At 36.5% G+C, this 19613-nt stretch overlaps 3 protein-coding genes across 5 annotated transcripts; all 3 read left to right on the forward strand.

Annotated features, from left to right (window-relative positions):
- Positions 1 to 29: 29 nt before the first annotated feature.
- Positions 30 to 5730, forward strand: LOC148584324 (leucine aminopeptidase 2, chloroplastic-like). Its single transcript, XM_088518614.1, has 10 exons — positions 30 to 246; positions 780 to 1194; positions 1300 to 1494; positions 1710 to 1935; positions 2343 to 2469; positions 2671 to 2766; positions 3955 to 4032; positions 4540 to 4600; positions 4983 to 5170; positions 5524 to 5730. The coding sequence occupies exons 1-10, from the start codon at positions 181 to 183 to the stop codon at positions 5650 to 5652; spliced, it is 1581 nt and encodes a 526-aa protein (XP_088374740.1). The 5' UTR covers positions 30 to 180; the 3' UTR covers positions 5653 to 5730.
- A 1726-nt stretch (positions 5731 to 7456) lies between these two features.
- Positions 7457 to 11672, forward strand: LOC132185863 (uncharacterized). 3 transcript variants are annotated; one of them, XM_088518616.1, is made up of 8 exons: positions 7457 to 7836; positions 8248 to 8289; positions 8839 to 8921; positions 9016 to 9117; positions 9225 to 9439; positions 10239 to 10333; positions 10413 to 10520; positions 11081 to 11672. In XM_088518616.1, the coding sequence occupies exons 1-8, from the start codon at positions 7695 to 7697 to the stop codon at positions 11191 to 11193; spliced, it is 900 nt and encodes a 299-aa protein (XP_088374742.1). In that variant the 5' UTR covers positions 7457 to 7694; the 3' UTR covers positions 11194 to 11672. The 3 variants fall into 3 exon arrangements, with proteins under 3 accessions (XP_088374742.1, XP_088374743.1, XP_088374741.1); XM_088518617.1 differs by lacking the exon at positions 11081 to 11672 and having other exon boundaries at positions 7464 to 7870; positions 8864 to 8921; positions 10413 to 10896; XM_088518615.1 differs by lacking the exon at positions 11081 to 11672 and having other exon boundaries at positions 7472 to 7836; positions 10413 to 10896.
- Positions 11673 to 14261: 2589 nt separating this feature from the next.
- Positions 14262 to 18452, forward strand: LOC132183817 (transmembrane 9 superfamily member 9). Its single transcript, XM_059597258.2, has 7 exons — positions 14262 to 14536; positions 15732 to 15896; positions 15986 to 16095; positions 16235 to 16343; positions 16472 to 16584; positions 16712 to 16862; positions 16960 to 18452. The coding sequence occupies exons 1-7, from the start codon at positions 14423 to 14425 to the stop codon at positions 18115 to 18117; spliced, it is 1920 nt and encodes a 639-aa protein (XP_059453241.2). The 5' UTR covers positions 14262 to 14422; the 3' UTR covers positions 18118 to 18452.
- Positions 18453 to 19613: the final 1161 nt, after the last annotated feature.

Here is a 19613-nt window from a genome sequence, read left to right on the forward strand (position 1 = left end):
TCACTGTAAATACATAGAGTCCCTCACACACGAAAATGGCCGCCATTGTTGTGTCATTGGCATCCGCACTCGTTGCTTCATCTTCTCGTTCTTCTTCGTCTTTGGTCTTCGCGAAGCTACGGTCTTCGACTGCGAGTTTCTTTTGCGGTCTCACCCTTTAGCTCTCGTAGAGGAAGGCTTATGACTCACACTCTCGCCCAGGCCACTCTCGGCCTCACTCTGCCGGCTAGTATCGAAGCCCCGAAGGTCTTGCTCCCTCTCTCTCTCTCTCTCTCTCTCTCTCACTCTGTTGGAGTCTGAAAAGCCCAATATTTATTTTTCCATTTTATGTTATTATTGTGCATTTTGATTGATGGGTTTTAGCTGAAATATGTGAATAATTGAGTTACGGCTGATGGGTTTCTGAGACTTGAGACCACTAGAGTTTTTAACTGTTTGTGAATCATAATTTTAGCATTTTTGATGGATTATAGGAGCTAATTTTTGTAAAAGTTCGATCTTTGTTTGCTCGGAATCCCTACTTGTTTCTTTAGTGCTGTGAGAGGAACACGGTTGATTTTTTTGAACAGCTAAAATCCATAAATCGATGAATAATTGGTTTTTGATACGGGATTTTGATTTTCTCTATCTGAATTCTGAACAAACTGTTCATTGTAGACACATCATTTAATTGATTATATTTGGGAAGTAATTATGTGAATATGAGGTTTGGATTGTTTGTGTTTGGTTCAGGTGAAATACTGGAAAGTCTCTTATGTGTTTGTGAAAATTCCTGACAGGTCTCTTTTGCTGCGAAAGAGATTGATGTGACGGAATGGAAGGGAGACATACTTGCAGTGGGTGTCACAGAGAAAGACATGTCAAAGGATGATAACTCAAAATTTGAGAATTCAATTTTGAAGAAGTTGGATTCTCAGTTGGGTGGTTTATTGGCTGAAGCCTCTTCCGAGGAGGATTTTACCGGTAAGGTTGGCCAGTCAACGGTTCTTAGGCTTCCGAGTCTTGGCTCAAAGAGGGTTGGCTTGATTGGGCTTGGACAGTCTGCTTCAACTACAGCTGCTTTCCGGGGTCTTGGTGAGGCGGTTGCAGCAGCAGCAAAGGCAGCTCAAGCAAGTGATGTTGCCATTGTGCTGGCTTCTTCCGAGGGGCTCTCTGCTGAATTGAAGCTTAACACAGCTACGGCGATAGCATCTGGTACTAGATTTATGATCTAGTGAATTAGATTTCATGATTGTCTAGGTGTTGTATATTTGTGGTAAAATTCAGCTAAACATGGTGGAATGGTTTGAATTGTCATAGGAACTGTACTTGGATTATATGAAGATAATAGATACAAATCAGAGTCAAAGAAACCCGCTCTTAAGTCTGTTGATATTCTTGGTCTTGGAACTGGACCTGAACTGGAAAAGAAGCTCAAGTACGCAGAATATGTTTCATCTGCAGTAATTTTTGGGCGAGAGCTTGTGAATTCGCCTGCCAATGTACTCACCCCTGGTTCGTTACTTGGACATATGAATAATCCCTCATTCCTATATCCTGTAGTAATTTGTTAGGCAATTATTGATTATCTTATTTGTGTGATGCATTAATAAGTATGAAATTTCAAAACTTTTACTTTCTGTGCTAGCATTTTGCTTTATCTGTTGGTGTTTATTACAAAATAAGATAATTCTTGGTAATAATTATATACAATGACTTTTATACTTCAGTGGTACTAGCAGAAGAGGCTTCAAAGATTGCTTCCTTGTACAGCGATGTTCTTTCTGCTACAATTTTAGATGCTGAAGAATGCAAAAAATTGAAGATGGGGTCATATCTGGGTGTAGCTGCAGCCTCTGCAAATGCCCCTTACTTCATACATTTGTGCTATAAACCTCCAGGTGGATCTGCCAAAGTTAAGTTGGCGTTAGTTGGAAAGGGGTTGACCTTTGACAGGTGAATATATGTTAACTGCTGAGATGCTTTTTGACTGGTTCAGTTATCACTTGGGCAAAGGGTAAAGAATGAGAATTCATTGCCTATGTTTTTTGGGATGTTCAAGGTCTGATGTCTACATCAACATTGGAATTGAGTTGTGCCTTGATTTATGTAATTATCGATATATCTTGAGTATGATCTACCAATTAGTGAGTCACTCCTTCTCACTATGTGTATGCCAATCGCACTGGATGATTTTGTATTTCTTTCTTCTATATTGCAAGTGCTTCTCTTACTTGTTCTAGTTGTTATGGATGTGGTATTTTCTTAGGAGAAGTTATTGGAATACTATTTCTTTTGTGTTCTTTGATTTTGATGGCTCTCAGTTATATGTGGTGTTAATATTCATCTTTTTGTGTTATCAGTGGTGGCTACAACATCAAGACAGGACCTGGCTGTTTAATTGAGCTCATGAAATTTGATATGGGGGGTTCGGCAGCAGTTTTAGGTGCAGCAAAAGCTATTGGTCAAATTAAACCTCCTGGAGTAGAGGTCAGCAATTGGATGTTTTTTTTATTCTTATTTTGGTGCAATGAACATTATCCTAATTGATAATTTGTACTCGTTTTAATTTTTTTGGTTCTTTTTTTTAAAATTTTTTTTTTATTATTATTATTATCTTTCTGTAAGACTGAGAGCAGTTGAATCTAGTAATATATGCCTTAACGTGAGGAAAGTGTCTCGTCTTTGCAGGTTCATTTCATTGTGGCAGCCTGTGAGAATATGATAAGTGGAACAGGTATGAGGCCTGGAGACATTGTCACGGCATCAAATGGAAAGACTATTGAGGTATGGGTTCTTTTGTTTGTGAAGAGATCATACAATTGTCAACTTACAAGAGGTCACATTGACTTATTGGATTGTCTCAAATTTAAAATGCAGTTTAATGAATACTCAAGGAGTCTTAAAGAATGTTATGGAAACTGTTTTTTTTCTTTTTTCTTTTTTCTTTTCTAGAAAGCCAACTCTTTAGCTTTATTCATTCTTCTATCGGGTCCTAAAGAAATATTTTCAGTGGGTTCCTTTATGTTTTCAGTTCAGTCGCATATTTCTCCTTATTCGATGGTAAATGCAATAGTTATATGGGTCCATAACTACAGCAGCCAGAACTCATTAAAATGATGAAAACTTACCCAGGGGTATGTTTGGGTGTTTCTTTTAAATTTGATTGGCCCTATTGGTTTTTTTTCGTAGCGTATGTGAACCATTAAGAAAATTGAACTTGTAATCATATTTGATGCTCTAAGACCAGGTTTGGGATTTCTTGAATGCTTTTATCTTAAATTTTCACTATCACAGGTGACGATAGTCCTCAGTTTCTGAAGTTTCTCCACTCATGGTGTTTCAATTTCTATACAAAACATAGTCATGCAGTTCAATGTACAAGAATTTCCTAAGGCACCCCAAAATAATAAAAATAATTACAAATGCATTATAAACATGTGTGGAGCACGTTATCTACTTGAAACAAAATAATATTTGATTACTTGCATGCCGGCTTGACTTGCCTGGTTGCCTTTGAAACTTACCATTTACTGGCATATTGTATTTTGTAACTATAGCGCAATGGAAATTATTGGCATATGGACTGACTGGACAATTTTCCAGTCAGTTTTGTATTCTATATGATTCAAGATATTGCTTCAAAAGGCTGTCACATTTCAAGTTATTATAATATGCTGGACAAGTCTAGTTATTTGTTTTATGATAATCAAGTAATAGACATCCGAGACTTGATTTTCAGTGGCATACTTGAGATTTTCTTTTTGTTGTTGAACAAAAATAATTATAACGGCATAAAGTATCCAGGTTATGGATACTTGTTGCCATTGTGTGCTATTGATGTTTACGTTGCACATTTAGCATTGAACCTATCAGGTCTTAATAGTTTTCAGGAGCATTAGTGGCTTGACTTTTGAGGTTCTGCATTCATGTCTATAAACTGAGATTTTTTGTTCTCTTCAATCGCTATTGCAGGTTAATAACACCGATGCTGAAGGCAGACTTACACTGGCAGATGCTTTGGTATATGCTTGTAACCAAGGTGTCGAGAAGGTAATACTTAAAATAATGTGTCATGGCAATGCATCCATCTTTGGTAATTCTAAGAATAATAACAGATCTGATGTATTCTTCTTGTATTCAAGTTATGTAGCACAAAATTTTTCAACTTCCGATTATTTGATGCTTGATTAGTGGTGCCTTCATCCAGTTTTAAAGGGCAAAAAACAGTGGTCCACTATCCTCTAATTTTTGTTGCAGAAAAAAAAAAATTGAGAATCAAATATATGACTAGTATTAACCATGGAGAACATGATGCGTCATAAAATCTTCTGAGTGTTTCATTGAATCCAGAGTATCAGTTGTATTCTATTATATCGATAACCTGATAAAATTCAAATTCATGTATCCATGTCATTGTGGAATTGCACAGAAATACAGGAGATCCTTCACTCTGCTCTTTTAACTTTTTTTTTTTCTTCCCTGAAAGAGTTTCCATCTTGTTAAGATGTTTATTTTGGTTTTAGGATCTGGCTCACACTACTATTAATTGTTCTGCAGATAGTTGACCTGGCAACCTTAACTGGGGCTTGCAGAGTTGCTCTTGGGCTCTCAATTGCAGGTATTACATATTCTCATAATCGTGGTGGTGAATCATACAACATTGTACTGTAAACAAATCAGGAAAAACCAGTGATAGATTTGAGAGCACTTTAAGGTGATGCATGTGGTAGACATAGAAATTGAGGAAAATAAAAGCACACTGGTTTTGAAATTTAGTTAGCTGTAGCTTATGAGAAATAGTTGTACATCAACAGTCCTGCGTGATGTTCATGGGATGGAGTCAAAACATCATAGTTTATGTTTGCCATTTGTCTCAGGCTATGACGATGGTGGCTTTTTAGCAGCTGCATTCACAATCTTCCACATATCTGCTGAACACTTTAGCAACATGATTCCTGGGATGCCAGTTTTTTATTGATGGCAAACCTTTTCTTTCATAGGTATCTTTACACCCAGTGATGACTTGGCCAAGGAGGTAGTTGCAGCTTCAGAGGTCAGTGGGGAGAAACTTTGGAGAATGCCATTGGAGGAAAGCTATTGGGAGTCAATGAAATCAGGAGTAGCTGATATGGTCAACACCGGTGGTCGTCCGGGTGGTGCTATCACTGCTGCTCTATTCTTGAAGCAGGTATATATATGTTCTGACCATTTTCATTCTCTGAATTATTGTGTATTTTACTTGTTCTTCAGAGACTCTTGATCGTAACACGAGTTGCGGGGTCTCTTATTTCTCTATCTGCATTTTTTTTTTTTCCTCTTTTTTAATATTTTGTTGTGTATTTTTTTGTTTGTTAATTTCTTCCCTTCGAGGAAAGAAGGGGGAGAGGGGGTGTTAGGGTGGGCATATTTGGCAATTGGATCATCCGAGTGGGGGATGATGTTCCCCTGCTAATTGCTCTACCTTTGTTGTCTCCCTTCTGAGCAAGGTTCTCTTGAATTGCAGTTGCTATGAATTTCTGAAACTTGAGTTGTGCTTTGCAGTTTGTTGATGAGAAGGTTCAATGGATGCATATTGACCTGGCTGGCCCAGTTTGGAACGAAAAGAAACGTGCTGCAACAGGATTTGGCATTGCTACTTTAGTGGAGTGGGTTTTGAAGAACTCTTCTTAGATACAATGGTCGAAGTATGATGTTGAGTGTGTAAACAGATGCATCTTTGTGGGGTTTCTAAGGATGAGATCAGTTATATGAATAAAATATGTTGGATGAGTTGAGAATTGATGGAGTTTGTTACAGTAAATTAACACTTCTTGATTTTCATCTGAAACATTGATCTTAGATGTCTCTGAGCCGGAATAGGATCCTCGTCCCTAGCATATACACTTTTAAATCTGTTTTTGACCATAAAATAGAGAGGATTCTAAATCTGTGTGTGATTTATTTATCTATATGCTTTTGTGTGTACATTTAAAATTTTTTGGGGAAAATATATTTTACCCTTGAAGTTTGAAATCTTTTTCAATTTGAACCTCAATGCTTAAAAATTTGCAATGTACTCCTTAAAGTTTCAAAAATTGTCTCGCCACATGAGATGCATGTGCCATTTTTGAACTTATTCCCTGTTTGCCCCTAAAAAAGAAAAAAAAAAAAAAATGGGCGTGGTGGTGGCCACCCCTTGATTCATTTGTGGCCACCCCAAATGGCCTAAGATGGTGGCCTTAGTTTTTTTTTTAAATATATTATTATTATTATTATTTTTCAAGGGTCAAACAGGCAAGAAGTTCAATAATGGCACGCATGTGGTGGGCTTTCCGTCTTCTCAAACGGTAAAACTTAACGGAAGGTTTAAATTGATAATTTTTGAAACCTCAAGGGTACACTACAAATTTTTAAATATTAAAGTTTAAAATTAAAAAAGAGCTCAAACTTCAAAGGAATAAAGTTCATTGTCTTCAAATTTTTAAATAACATAACAATATATTCACCTTATAACAAAAAGAACTTAAGGTTGGCCAAGATAACTCCAAATCTGACATCCTTGGCTCCATTCTTACCTCCTCGTGGGAAGCTGGCCCGCTACGTGGCAAACTGGGTCGCTTCCGGATCCTTTTCAAGAAACAATTTGATCTCCTCCCAACTTTGCTTATCAATTTGGCTAGAAAGTGGTGCAAAAGATAGAATTTTGTTAAATGTGTTTTCCCTCTCTGCAATCTGTCGAGGGTTATGATTCATTTTTTATATTCACGTTTCCACAATTCAAAATCAGATGATAAAACAAATGTTATTGTTTTGAGAGTCTGTCTTCTGAGAGTTGCAGTCTTGCAGAATCCTTGCGGGATTCTTTCAAATGAGTTTGAGCTTCTTTGTTATCCTTATCTTTGCCTTTTGAATGCAAGTGGTCATTATCTTTATCAAGTGGAAAACACCCCTTCTTTGACCTGTAGACTTGTAACTATGAATTTGGCTTAAGTGCAGTAAAAAGACTACTAATTTTTTATTTTTTGACGGTTTAGATTTAATTCTACATTTTCTTTTTTTTTTTCATAAAAAAAAATCTCGAAATTAAATTTTTAAACCATAAAAATTTACAGTATCTAAGCCGTACTCATTTTTTTTTTGAAAAAAGGGTACGTGCCCTGATGTCCATTGTCTTTTCTAATCTCTCCTTTCAAATGTGTTACCAATACTCTCTCTTTTCAATTTGTGCGACTTATTACAAAAAAAAAAAAAATTGTGTGACTCAATTCCTTTTTTTTTTTTTTTTTTTAATTCATTTCTCTGTTTTTCTTTTTCTTCAAAAAAAGAAAAAAAAAAAAAGAAAAAGAAAAGAAACAGAGAATATATACATTGGTGTTAAGGTAACTATATTGTTAACTCACAAGTCACAACTGGAGTGACCAGAGAAATATATTGAAACGATGTTTCTAGGGGTCAATATATTTGGACCTCGCACGTGCATGGTCAAAACCCAATTAAATCTTAGACAAGTTTTCTCAGTTCAGACACAATCGAGGTTCGATTTTCTCCTCTCTCTCTCTCTACGCTCTTCAACCATACTGTTCATCAAGTGACTCTCCTATTAGAGTCCACAAGAAAGGTATATGCATAAAGTTGCTCACTTTGCTCTTTGTTGAACAATATTTGGCTAATTAATGATCATGTAGCAGAAAAGAAAGGAGAGAGAGAGAGAGAGAGAGAGAGAGAGAGAGAAAATGAGTGTTTCTTTAACAGTGATGACCTTCAATCTTCATGAGGATCAGCCACCAGACAGTCCTAATTCATGGGAGAAGAGGAGGGATTTGTGTATCAGCGTCATCACCAGCTACTCCCCTATGATCCTCTGTACTCAACAAGGTCTCTCTTCCTCTCCATTCACGCGTCTATACATGTATGTTTGTGTGTGCGCAGTGTGGATCTTGATTGTGCTTGTTTTTTGATTGAAATGGTTGATCTGGGCCTTCATTGCCTGGTGCTTTGGAGGTGGGTTTTTCTTCTTTTAGGGTGTAGTTCGGTTTTACTGTTGAAATGCTTGGCCAGTGAACAAAGATTTGGGTGAATGTTGTTTTTGGTTGAAGACTTCTTACTTCTTACTCTTCTTATTCATACTCCTTTTGAATGATGAACTGGATTTGGTTTTAGTAAATTATACTTTGGGGTGCTTCTTTTGCTTCATATAGTTTGAGCTGAGTATATTTTCATAAATATTGATGATTTGGCTTTTCTCTCTTTTAACTCATTTCATTTTTTTTTTCTATCTTGGTTCAGGAGTGCAATCCCAATTGGATTATATTCAGCAGGGCTTGCCAGGTAACTTTTTTTGGTCTCAAGAATTGTTACTATATACTTGGGCAGTTGCTTTATCATCAAAGAAGTTGGCTGGAAATAATTTTCTCAATAGTTTAAAATAAAGCCAGATGTATACATGTATTAATTAGATTGCATTTATCTGCTACTGAGAGTCTGAGATATTGTTTATTCACACTTGCATTGAATATAAGAAACTTCTATGTGGTGGCATGGTGCCCAACCACCTAATACCTGATATGATCAGATTGCATTGAATGTATAAATGGGATGCCTTTGCTTACAGCTTCCGCTGGAGATAGATCCGATCCCAGTCTCAGCCAGGTCTACATAGACCCTTGTTCATTCTGATAGGAAGGATATTAATCAAGACCCTTGTTGTGCTTGATCCTTCCTCTTCTTATTTTGTTTACTTATTAACTTGAATACCGTAAAAGGAATGCAATGATCTGGTGTTCATGTTATTTCTGATCTTTCCTTGCTGTTATCATCCTATACATAGAAATTCAGCTTGTAATTGGATTATTTTTTTTCTTTAATATTTTATATTAGGTTATGCTCAATTTGGAATATCAAGGAAAGGATCCCAAGACACTTCAGATGAACATTGCACCATCTTCTATGACAAGGAGAAGGTACAAGATTGATTCTTTTTCCAATATGGCATAGATTTCTAATTTTCATTTTTCAGAAATTTTTTTTGTTACTTCACTCTTTTATTAAATGAAGGTAGAGCTGGTAGAAGGTGGAACTTTCTGGTTGTCAGAGTCGCCTTCTGTTCCTGGAAGCATGTCATGGGGCTCTGATGTTCCGTGTATTGCAACATGGGTGATATCCTTATAAATATACTCTATCTGCATTAAACTGCCTTTTACATAGTGCTTTTATTTTTCTATCCTAGAGTGTTGTATCATTTGTTTCTTTGACATGATGTCCACACATTCCAATTGAAACGAGTCGAGCCACCGGGGTTTTCCTTCCAGATCGTCAATACAAATATGGATCAGTTCAGTCCTCGTGCTCGTAGACGAAGTGCTTTACTCACATGGCAGCACATTGCATCCCTACCTCCTAGCTTACCAGTTGTCTACTGCGGAGGATTCAACACACCCAAGGAATCAACTACAGGGCGTTTTCTTCTTGGGAGATCAAGGTATTGACATGTAGATGTCCAGCTGTTTTATGGTCCTGTCCTACTACTTGTTTATTGAATGTTCACCACATATATAGATAATAATCCTATTTTGAATTATGGATCTTCTGTTTGAAAATTAAACTATGAATATGGAGTAATTAAAAAGAACATGTGATTTATGGAAAACTATATTGAGAAGAACAATTCTTTATCTCACTGCTTCTTTGCTTGGAATACAAATGCTTCTGTTTCGGAGAGAGAAGAATAAAACAAATAGTTTAACTGTTTCCTGGGATGACGGAACATAACCTCTTATTTTCTTGTGCGAAGTCAATTTTGTTGTAGGAAACGGCATCACTTGTCTGATCCATTGAATATGATTCTACTTTTATACCACTACTATCACAGGAATGTGGTTCTTTAATGGTTTAGGAGCTAAGCTACATCAACTTTTTCATCCAGCATGTTATTGAGGACGTTGTAATATATGGAGGGAAGCCCTCTTGATTGTGTATGATGGTAATAAGCAGTTTAGTCCAATTTATTATCGTATATAAAAGGAAACCTACCCGTCTCTTTAATGATAAGTTGGTAATGGTTCATACTTGTTAAAAAATAGAAAATGAAATAGCATGGTAAAAGAATCCCCTTCCATTGCCTCCTGTTTATCATTTTCTTGATATGTAGTTTGAATTTTCATTATTTGTGGTTTGTATCTAATGCATCATCTCGACATTTTATTGCAAAATGAATGTGTTAGTCTTTCCCTGTTAGGATACGGATAAATTACTTTTGTTCACTCTCTATTTCCCTCCAGAGAGCATGGTGTAGTGGGGGATATGAGGGATGCATGGCCCAATGCCCGTGTAAGGAAAAATGTTTCTCTCATACGCACTTTCCATGGATTCAAAGGTATTGCTTTGCTCATTTTAGACTGATCCTTGATTATGTTATAGCCATGGCCTCACTTGATAGTATTTGGTGCTGTCAGGTGACAAACAGGGAGCTCTTGAATATTTCAAGTTGATTTTCAGAGCTCTGTGCCTTTGCTGGGATCGTCAAACTCAGGATCTACACATTGATTGGATTCTCTTCAGAGGTAGATCTTTGATTCCTGTTTCTTGTGAAGTGGTGAATGATAACATTGATGGATACTACCCATCCTCCCACTATCCCATATTTGCCGAGTTTATGCTTCCTCGTACCGTGCGACTGCTTGAATCACCTACTCAAGAGGAAAACTAAAATGCTATTTGTTTTGAATCTTTCCCCTCCCCACCTACCGTCTACTTAGCATTAAGGATACTATTCATTGTTGGCAAGATTAGGTACCCTACCCCTTTCAAGCACATTTTGTATTGTTGTGCAAGGATCTTCATTTGATGTGCTTTAAAATATATAATTTCATCTGAATCTCTCAAAAGTTGTTCTTGGTCTCTAAACCTCAAAAGACTCGTAGAATGGAACTTGGTTCACTAGCAAGTGAAGTTTTTTTTTTGGCTAGTGTTTGTAAGAACTCTTTTTGCTTTTGCTCTCTCTCTCTCTCTCTCTCCCCTCCAGCAGTCCCAAGGGGAAACAGAGAGTACTAAAGAATTAGAATTTTGTTGCTAGCATATGTCTAAAGCTAAAACCCTGCCCGACCCGTTGTTTTAAGTGCAGTGGTTGAGCAAGCTGAGCTTATGTATATATGGTGGTGGTTGAGCAAGCTGAGCACATGTACATGGTGGTGGTTGAGAGTTTGTGGGTTCATGATGTTGGACATCCTTTTTTGAACTTGGGTCTTGCGGAAGGATAATACAGCAACTCAGGTCATTCGTAAAGTCCAAGGAGGCACTTTCCTATCGATTTGTAGAGTAGAAAATCAGCTGGCAGTTTCTGAAGTAGAAACTATGATAGTGAGGATTGAACAAATACATTTACAATCAAGAATTTTTGTCCAAGACATTATACAAATGGATAACTTCTTTGGCTGTGATTGTAGGTTGGCTTGATCCATCATGTGATGGAACAAAAGTTGTCCAAACTAGTAGTTACGAAAAACTCGAGTTGTCATGTTGGCTCTCAACCATCTGAATCTCACAGTCGACTCGAAGCTAGCTCCCATTATTTCTAACATTTGTAGTTACAACTTACATCTCACCTCCTCTTGGTTGGTTAGAAAAATTCAAACTTTTGTGCCCACAGTATAGCAAGATGGGCCGCCTCTAGATTTTCTTTGGCTGTATTCTCACAAGTCGTATCCTCCCTTTCTCTCCTGTCTGCCTGGCTGTGAGCGGCCTATACAATTACATGATTTTAAGCGTTGATTAGCATGTGGTTGTTTGAGGTTTATATTATGGTTAGTGTGGGTTATAGTCTTTCCTAAGCAAGCCCGGATCAAGCTTGGCTTTTTGCGTACTGCTTCAATTTTCTCTAAACCCTTCACTAAGCAACTGACATTATCAAACTAATCTTTATAATAAACTTCATGCAGTGTACCTGGATAAAGGCAAAAGGAAACTTAATCTAAAGATAAGTGTCTATTTCTATTCACATGACAGAAAAACCCACCAAATAAGAAAGCATAAAAATGCAATTAGAAAGTAAACCTCCATTTTTATTGGTGCTTTGTGCCTATGGTGGGTGGTGGAGTGACGAAATGGTGTGGCCCAACTCCCCCACCTTGCAATTTTTTGTTGGGTTGTCACTGTCTTGCCTTGGATCTCATTGTTTTGGTCTTCGGCACTGTGCCTTTCAATCTACCAACAAATGATGTACAAATGCCCAATATTAGTTAATAGGGCTAATTGTTGTTATCCACCATAAATTATAAAGTCGTTTGTAATATACTAATATCCCTTTTTAAAACATGCTGATAGAAACCCTGAGTTTCTATCACTTGAAAATCAAAAAATAAAGAGAAATTGAGAAACCCATTGCTTGAGAATCAGAAAACAAAAGAAATAAAGAGATAAATCGATTGCTTCAGGATCGATCCTCCAAATGATTATTTAGAGAATATCAACCTCCAAATGTCTAAGATAAATTTTTTTTTAGGGTTAATAACTTTTTTGATACTTGGGTTTTAATGTTTTTATTTTTTTCTTCATAGATTTTAAAACATGACAAGTCTAATACCTCAAATTTTGGCAAAGACTGAATCACCACCTCCGTTAATTTATGTCCTTCCCAATTAACGGCAATCCATGTCATTTGCTCTTATATCGTGACATGTGTCCTAAAAATAATAAACCTAAAAGAAAAAAAAAAATTGAAAATTTTATGAGGGTGGCCGGCCACCCCCAGTTTGACCTCAGCCACCCCTAAGGCCGGTCTGGGGGTGGCCGAACCACCCCAAGGCCAAAGGGGGTGGTTCGACCACCCCCTTTTCTAAAAAAATTTATTTTCTATGAATTGGCCATCCTACATCTACAAAGCTGAAATAAATAAATTAATAAAATCAGGATAAGAAAATATTATGAAATATTTGTTTCTAACACATACAAACTTTTACAATTGGTGAGTAGTTTGTAACATTTATCCCTTTGCCTAAACTGGTGGAGCACTAATTTTCAGTTTGACAGATTAATGCATCTCATTACCCAACATGTCCATTTTCTTGATAAGTTTTACTAATTTGAGTGGAAGCTGAATATCATAAAGTAGTCTTAAATTAGTATTTTGGTTATAAAAAAAATATAATTTAGGAAGAATATTAGGTTGAAGAGTTATCATTAGTCCTAGTTTAGATTTGCATGTTTAAAAGAACCTCTTAAATGTATCTATCTGAAAAGGGTATATATAGGTCAAGACTCAAGAGACCTAATTCCCTACCTTTTCTCCATTTATTGTAAATACAAGTAGGATGCTTATTCCCCACTTACCTTTGTGTTTACATATTTTGAGATTGATGGTGATAGTGACCATGAGTAGGACACAAGAAAACTAAATTTAATTTGGGATTTTTTTGGGTCCCCCAAAAAAAGAAAAAAAATAATTTGGATTGTATTCATTATATAATTACAAAAAAAAGAGCAAGAAAATATAATACAAGTTCTTTTGGATTGTTATTACAAGTTTCTTTAAATCACAACTATTTCAAATTTTTACCACTTTACTATTTATCAGATTTTTTTTTTTTTTTTTCAATTTGTGAAAAATATATTAAGCTGATTAATATGATAAATACTATCCATTTAATCTGAAAATAATAGTTAAAATTTTAAAACTCTATTATGTGTAGTTTTCTAAAAACTCTCGAAGATCATGATCCATTTCGATAGTATTGTGAAAGGAAAAATGTTTACAGTACTACATATGTTATTATAATTTTTTTATAAATTTATGTGGCAATTCACATTTTATAAAAATAAGTGTCATGTAGATTGTCCGATGACAATCCATATTTTTAGTAACTAATGTGATAAGTATCACATATACTGTCATACTAGTTTGTAAACGTAATAAATGCTAGATAGATGCCGACATGGTAAGTGCCAATAAACGGCCTATATTAAGAGATTTGTAGTAAAAATTGTAATATCCAAATCTTAAAAATTTAAGTATGATTTTAATTAAATTACTTTAATTTAATGACAAAATATAAAAATGCTACATTACGAAATTTAGCTAAAAAAAAAAAAAAGGAAATTCTATTTTTTATTTTTATTTTGTATACTCCAGCAAGGCAGGAAGCCAGCAAGTGAAAGGAAAAAAACAAAACGATGGGTAATAACAGAGGAACAACAAACGTTGACTAGCGAATCCATTTTCCACCGCACACGAAACGGTAATCACCGTCAAAAACTTCCTATTGGTCCAATCTGTACCGTACATCACGCGGTTATATCGATCGGACGGCACAGAATCCCCACATTTTGGCGCATAAACGCTTTCTCCAATTCTCGTTCTTCGCGTGTGCCATTATATCTCACCACTGAGACACAGAGAGATAGAGAGAGAGAGGGAGAGGGAGAGAGATAGGGCTTGTGGTGGATCTAGATCTTTGTCTGTGGAAGAGCCATGGCGAGAGGATCTCTCGCTCTTCAGCGATGGATCTGTGTGTTTCTGTTGCTCTTTGTCCATGCTGCGCACTGCTTCTATCTCCCTGGTGTCGCGCCCCAAGATTTCAAAAATGTATGTATACATGTACATGTGTGTATGTGGATGTGTGTTTGCGGTTGAATCTAGGGTTAGATCTTGGATGATGCCTTTTGGATCTGTTATTTATTTTGATTTTGTTAATTTGTGTGGATCTGTACTGGTTTCTTAATTCTTATGTTGTGAACTTAGCTAGGTTAATGGGTATTCAATTTGTTATTGTTGTTTTTATTTCTTTGAAATTTTATTGTTTTCCTTATGCATTTCAATTTTAGAGTGAATTTTAGGATTTGAAACAAAAAAAGAAGTAGACTTGCAGTCCTGAACGATAGAAACAACAGTGGAAATATAATTTATAATGGGGATTTGATTTCTAGATTCTTGTCTTTAGGAAGGAATTCTAAACACTGTTTGAATCACTCATGTCTGCCGACCAACGTGTAATTACGTGTATTTTGAATTTGGGTTTTAGCTTGGTGAGGTGTTGAGGCGCCATTGGTCAATTGGATCGACACGGATCGTTTTTTCTTGGGAGATGCTTTTGGAAGTTGTAAAATTTCCCGGGTACTGTTGTGTGTTGCTGTATCTTGGAGGTTGGGTTAAAATATGAGGATTAAGCAGCTTAGGTGCAAATTATATCACGACTGTTGGGTTTTGTTGTACTTTTTGTCGGCAGACTTTTAGTTTTCCTACAGGTATTTGTATGGTCTCCCAAGTTTTAACTAAAAGGGGTTTCCTTTAGAGTTGTACATGAAGCACACACTCAATGGGAAACCCCAATATTTAGAATGAGGGTAAAGTTAAGGGATACTTCACTAAGTTTGAATGCTCATGTACTTTTTTTTATAAGTACAAATATAGAAAAGAAAAGATGACATTGCATATAATAAAAAGGGCCTTTTTGTGGCATTGTTGACAATATGATAATCAGAAGCAGACACTCAATTTCACTTTGCTCACTTGGTCGGCCATCACATTGGTAGAGGTGTAATTTAGTTATTTTAATGGTGTATATCGGATTAATGCCGCCTCCGCGTGGGGAATTCAAGCATTCTTATCAAAAAAAATGGTGTATATCGGATTAGTTAATTCCTCCCATATGTTCTCATGCATTGTATGCGTTTGCTATAAGTGATGCCATCACATTCTGCTTTTGTGATACTAGCAATGATTTTTGATTTAATGACGTCATCTTGATGTAGTATTAAATTTTATGTCACATTGGTTGCAGGGGGATGAATTGAAGGTGAAAGTGAACAAATTGACCTCTACAAAAACTCAGCTTCCTTATTCATATTATTCTCTCCCTTATTGTCCTCCAGAGAAGATAGTTGACAGTGCCGAGAATCTTGGGGAAGTTCTTCGTGGTGATCGTATTGAAAACTCTCCTTATGAGGTTAGTTAGATGTTTTAGACAATTTACTCATCCTCTCATTTAGTCTCGTGTTTGGTTATTGAGCTGCTAACAGAATTTGTTTATTTCAGTTTAAAATGAGAGAACCACAGATGTGCAATATCGTCTGTCGTAGAATCCTTAATGCAAAAACTGCAAAGGATTTCAAGGAAAAGATTGATGATGAGTATCGGGTGAACATGTAAGGCAGTACTTTAGAGGGTTTTGAATGCACATTATGTTCTTATCTGAACAGTAATATTGATTATATTCTTATGTGAATAGAAACCGGCTAACCATATGGTATAATATGTTTGATTATATTTGTTCCATTATTTCAGGATTTTGGATAATCTTCCTCTGGTTGTTCCTATTAGAAGGCCAGATCAGGAAAATTCCATAGTGTACCAACATGGCTTCCATGTGGGTCTCAGGGGACAGTATGCGGGGGTAAGTGCTGAAGCAATTACTACTTATCAAAAAAGTGCTGAAGCAATTAGCATTTGTTTTAAGAAGTAAGCAATAACTTCTACTAATGTACTCATCCAAGTTTTTGTTTTAAATATAATTATTTGCAGAGCAAGGAAGAAAAGCATTTTATCCACAATCACTTGACATTTACAGTCAAGTTTCACAAAGATCCAGTGACTGAATTATCAAGGATTGTTGGATTTGAGGTCAAACCATTCAGGTTAGAGTATATGATTCTTTTCTATATTATCTGTATTGATTTCTGCTAATCTCTCTTCAATGGTAGTTTATGTCTACGTAAGGACGTTTTTTTATTTTTTTTATTTTTTATTTTTGTATAAATGCAGTATCAAGCATGAATATGAAGGTCAATGGAGTGATAAGACCCGTTTAACAACCTGTGATCCCCATGCAAAACGTACGGTTACCAACTCCGAAACTCCTCAAGAGGTTGAAGATAAGAAGGAAATTATATTTACCTATGATGTTGAGTTCCAGGTCAGTTACCATCTACATAAAGAAAGAAATTTGCTGCTTGCCATTGGGTTTATTATGACCTTCTCTATGAATATCTTGGTCCTGTTTAACCTTGCAGGAGAGTGACGTGAAATGGGCATCCCGGTGGGACACTTATCTTCTGATGGCCGATGATCAGATTCACTGGTTCTCAATTGTTAATTCTTTGATGATTGTTCTTTTCCTCTCGGGCATGGTGGCTATGATCATGTTGCGAACACTTTACCGAGATATCTCCAAGTACAACCAATTAGAGACCCAAGAAGAAGCCCAAGAAGAGACAGGATGGAAACTGGTGCACGGGGATGTTTTCAGGCCTCCATCCAACTCAGACTTACTGTGTGTCTATGTCGGGACAGGAGTCCAGTTTTTTGGGATGATTCTTGTCACTATGATTTTTGCTGTCCTTGGATTCCTCTCCCCCTCAAACCGAGGTGGGTTGATGACAGCCATGCTTCTACTCTGGGTCTTTATGGGGCTGTTTGCTGGATACTCTTCAGCCCGTCTGTATAAGATGTTCAAGGGAACAGAATGGAAGAAAATTACTCTCAAAACAGCTGTCACATTTCCTGCAATCATCTTCGCTATTTTCTTTGTTCTGAATGCTATAATTTGGGGCCAGAAGTCCTCTGGAGCAGTGCCATTTGGAACCATGTTTGCTCTGGTTTTCTTGTGGTTTGGCATTTCAGTTCCACTTGTTTTTGTGGGTGGTTATGTGGGTTTTAAGAAGCCCACAATTGAGGATCCTGTGAAAACCAATAAGATCCCTAGGCAGATCCCTGAACAGGCTTGGTACATGAACCCGGCATTCTCTATCCTAATTGGAGGCATTCTTCCCTTTGGCGCTGTCTTTATTGAACTATTTTTCATCCTCACTTCAATATGGTTGCAACAGTTCTATTACATATTTGGTTTCCTCTTCATTGTCTTCATCATCCTTATTGTGACTTGTGCCGAGATTACAATTGTGCTATGCTACTTCCAGCTGTGCAGTGAGGACTACCTTTGGTGGTGGAGGTCTTATTTGACTTCAGGTTCTTCTGCACTCTACCTTTTCCTCTATGCTGCTTTCTACTTCTTTACAAAGCTTGAGATCACTAAGCCTGTGTCTGGGATGCTGTACTTTGGCTACATGCTGATTGCCTCATACGCATTCTTTGTGCTGACTGGTACAATTGGTTTCTATGCGTGCTTCTGGTTCACAAGGCTCATCTACTCATCGGTGAAGATTGATTAGTTAGTTTTTGCCAAAGTGAGGAAGTGGCTGTTTGGTACTAGCTGAGGAAGCACAGAATTTCCACTTGGGATGGAAAAAAGTGGGGAACCTTTCTGGAATTACCGTCTGGTTTCAGTTTTGAATTTTAAACCATAGAAATTAATTGTTATTGTTAGTCTTCTCTATACAGGTTCTTTGGCAGTTCTAGTTCTTCCCCCCACCTTCCCCACCTTTGTGTTTAAATTTTTTGTTCTTATTTTGTCTTCTTATTATTCTGTATGAGACAATTGTGGGGATTGTTAAGCAATCTCCTTTCCAAATGCCTATTTAGAAATGAAAAGGAATTCTTGTATCAACACTGCTGGTTTTTTTTGTTTTTGTTGTTGCGAAATCCATATGAAGTAATCAATTTATGCTTTGATAATAATAATAAAAAAAAAGCAGAAGATCAGTTTATGATGTTCCATTTTCTGCATGATGCCCTCAAATATTGGAATTTTTTTATAAGCTTAGAACCATATGTCTTGGAGGCATTAGCATCTTTCATCATTCAGCATATGCTATTAACTGAGACGAAGGTTGAGGTCCTTCAAGATGTCAGCTTCCTTTCTTTGATCATGCAGGTTTGTCAACTTTTGCTAGTTCCTGAGCACCTAGTTCTGCCTCGCCAAGTTCTAAAGTTTTACTCAGGAGAAAATTCTTCCAATCTAATCTATTAAATTGCTATTTGTCATTAGATTACATAATTTTTACTTGTACTTTTAATAGGATTAATAGATGTTACTTTAAAATGCACATGAGAATGGGTTGAAGCATATCTATATACTAAATGGGCATGTGAGAATTACATGCATTAAATACAAATGTCGACTGGGTAGAGAAAGTTTGAAGGAATTTCCTCCACTTTGTCCGGAAGAAGCCAATGAGTTAAAGCTCAATTATGGTAATGCTAATGGCCTTTATTCTCGGTTGGGAAAGATGCGTTGTGCTTTTCATAAAGTTCGCCTGTAAAGATCGACTATGAACAGTTTGAGTTATGCCTCTAAACAATAACAATATGCGAATAATATTCGGCAGAAAAGAAAAGAAAAAAAAGAGGGAAGGTGAGTAGGATCCTCCGACCAAAAAGAAAGTGTGTGCTACACTTGTGAGTTGTGATGGCAGATTAACTTGGAATCTCCCCTTCTTTATATCTCTGTGAAGGCTTCTTTGCTATAGATGTGATTCATCCTTTGAAGTTAGACCGGTCCATTTTCCTCCAAGAAATTCTTGGGTTCTAGTGATATATTTCATTATGGCATAATCGATGAACAAGTTTTGCGTACAATGAAATGATTTTCTCTTGTACACGTCCTGTATACTTAGGTTACTCCTCTTGGCGATTTTAATGAATTTGCTTTACACCCACAGATTGCTTGTAGATGAACAGTTAGCATAGTCTATTTTGGAACACAAACTGTGTCAATAGTTCATTGTAATCATGAAATATGAAAAAAGAACTTGGAGACAGTTATTTT

This window comes from Corylus avellana, chromosome 7 (genome assembly GCF_965113065.1).
Source record: "Corylus avellana chromosome 7, dhCorAvel1.hap1.2, whole genome shotgun sequence".
NCBI lineage: Eukaryota > Viridiplantae > Streptophyta > Magnoliopsida > Fagales > Betulaceae > Corylus > Corylus avellana.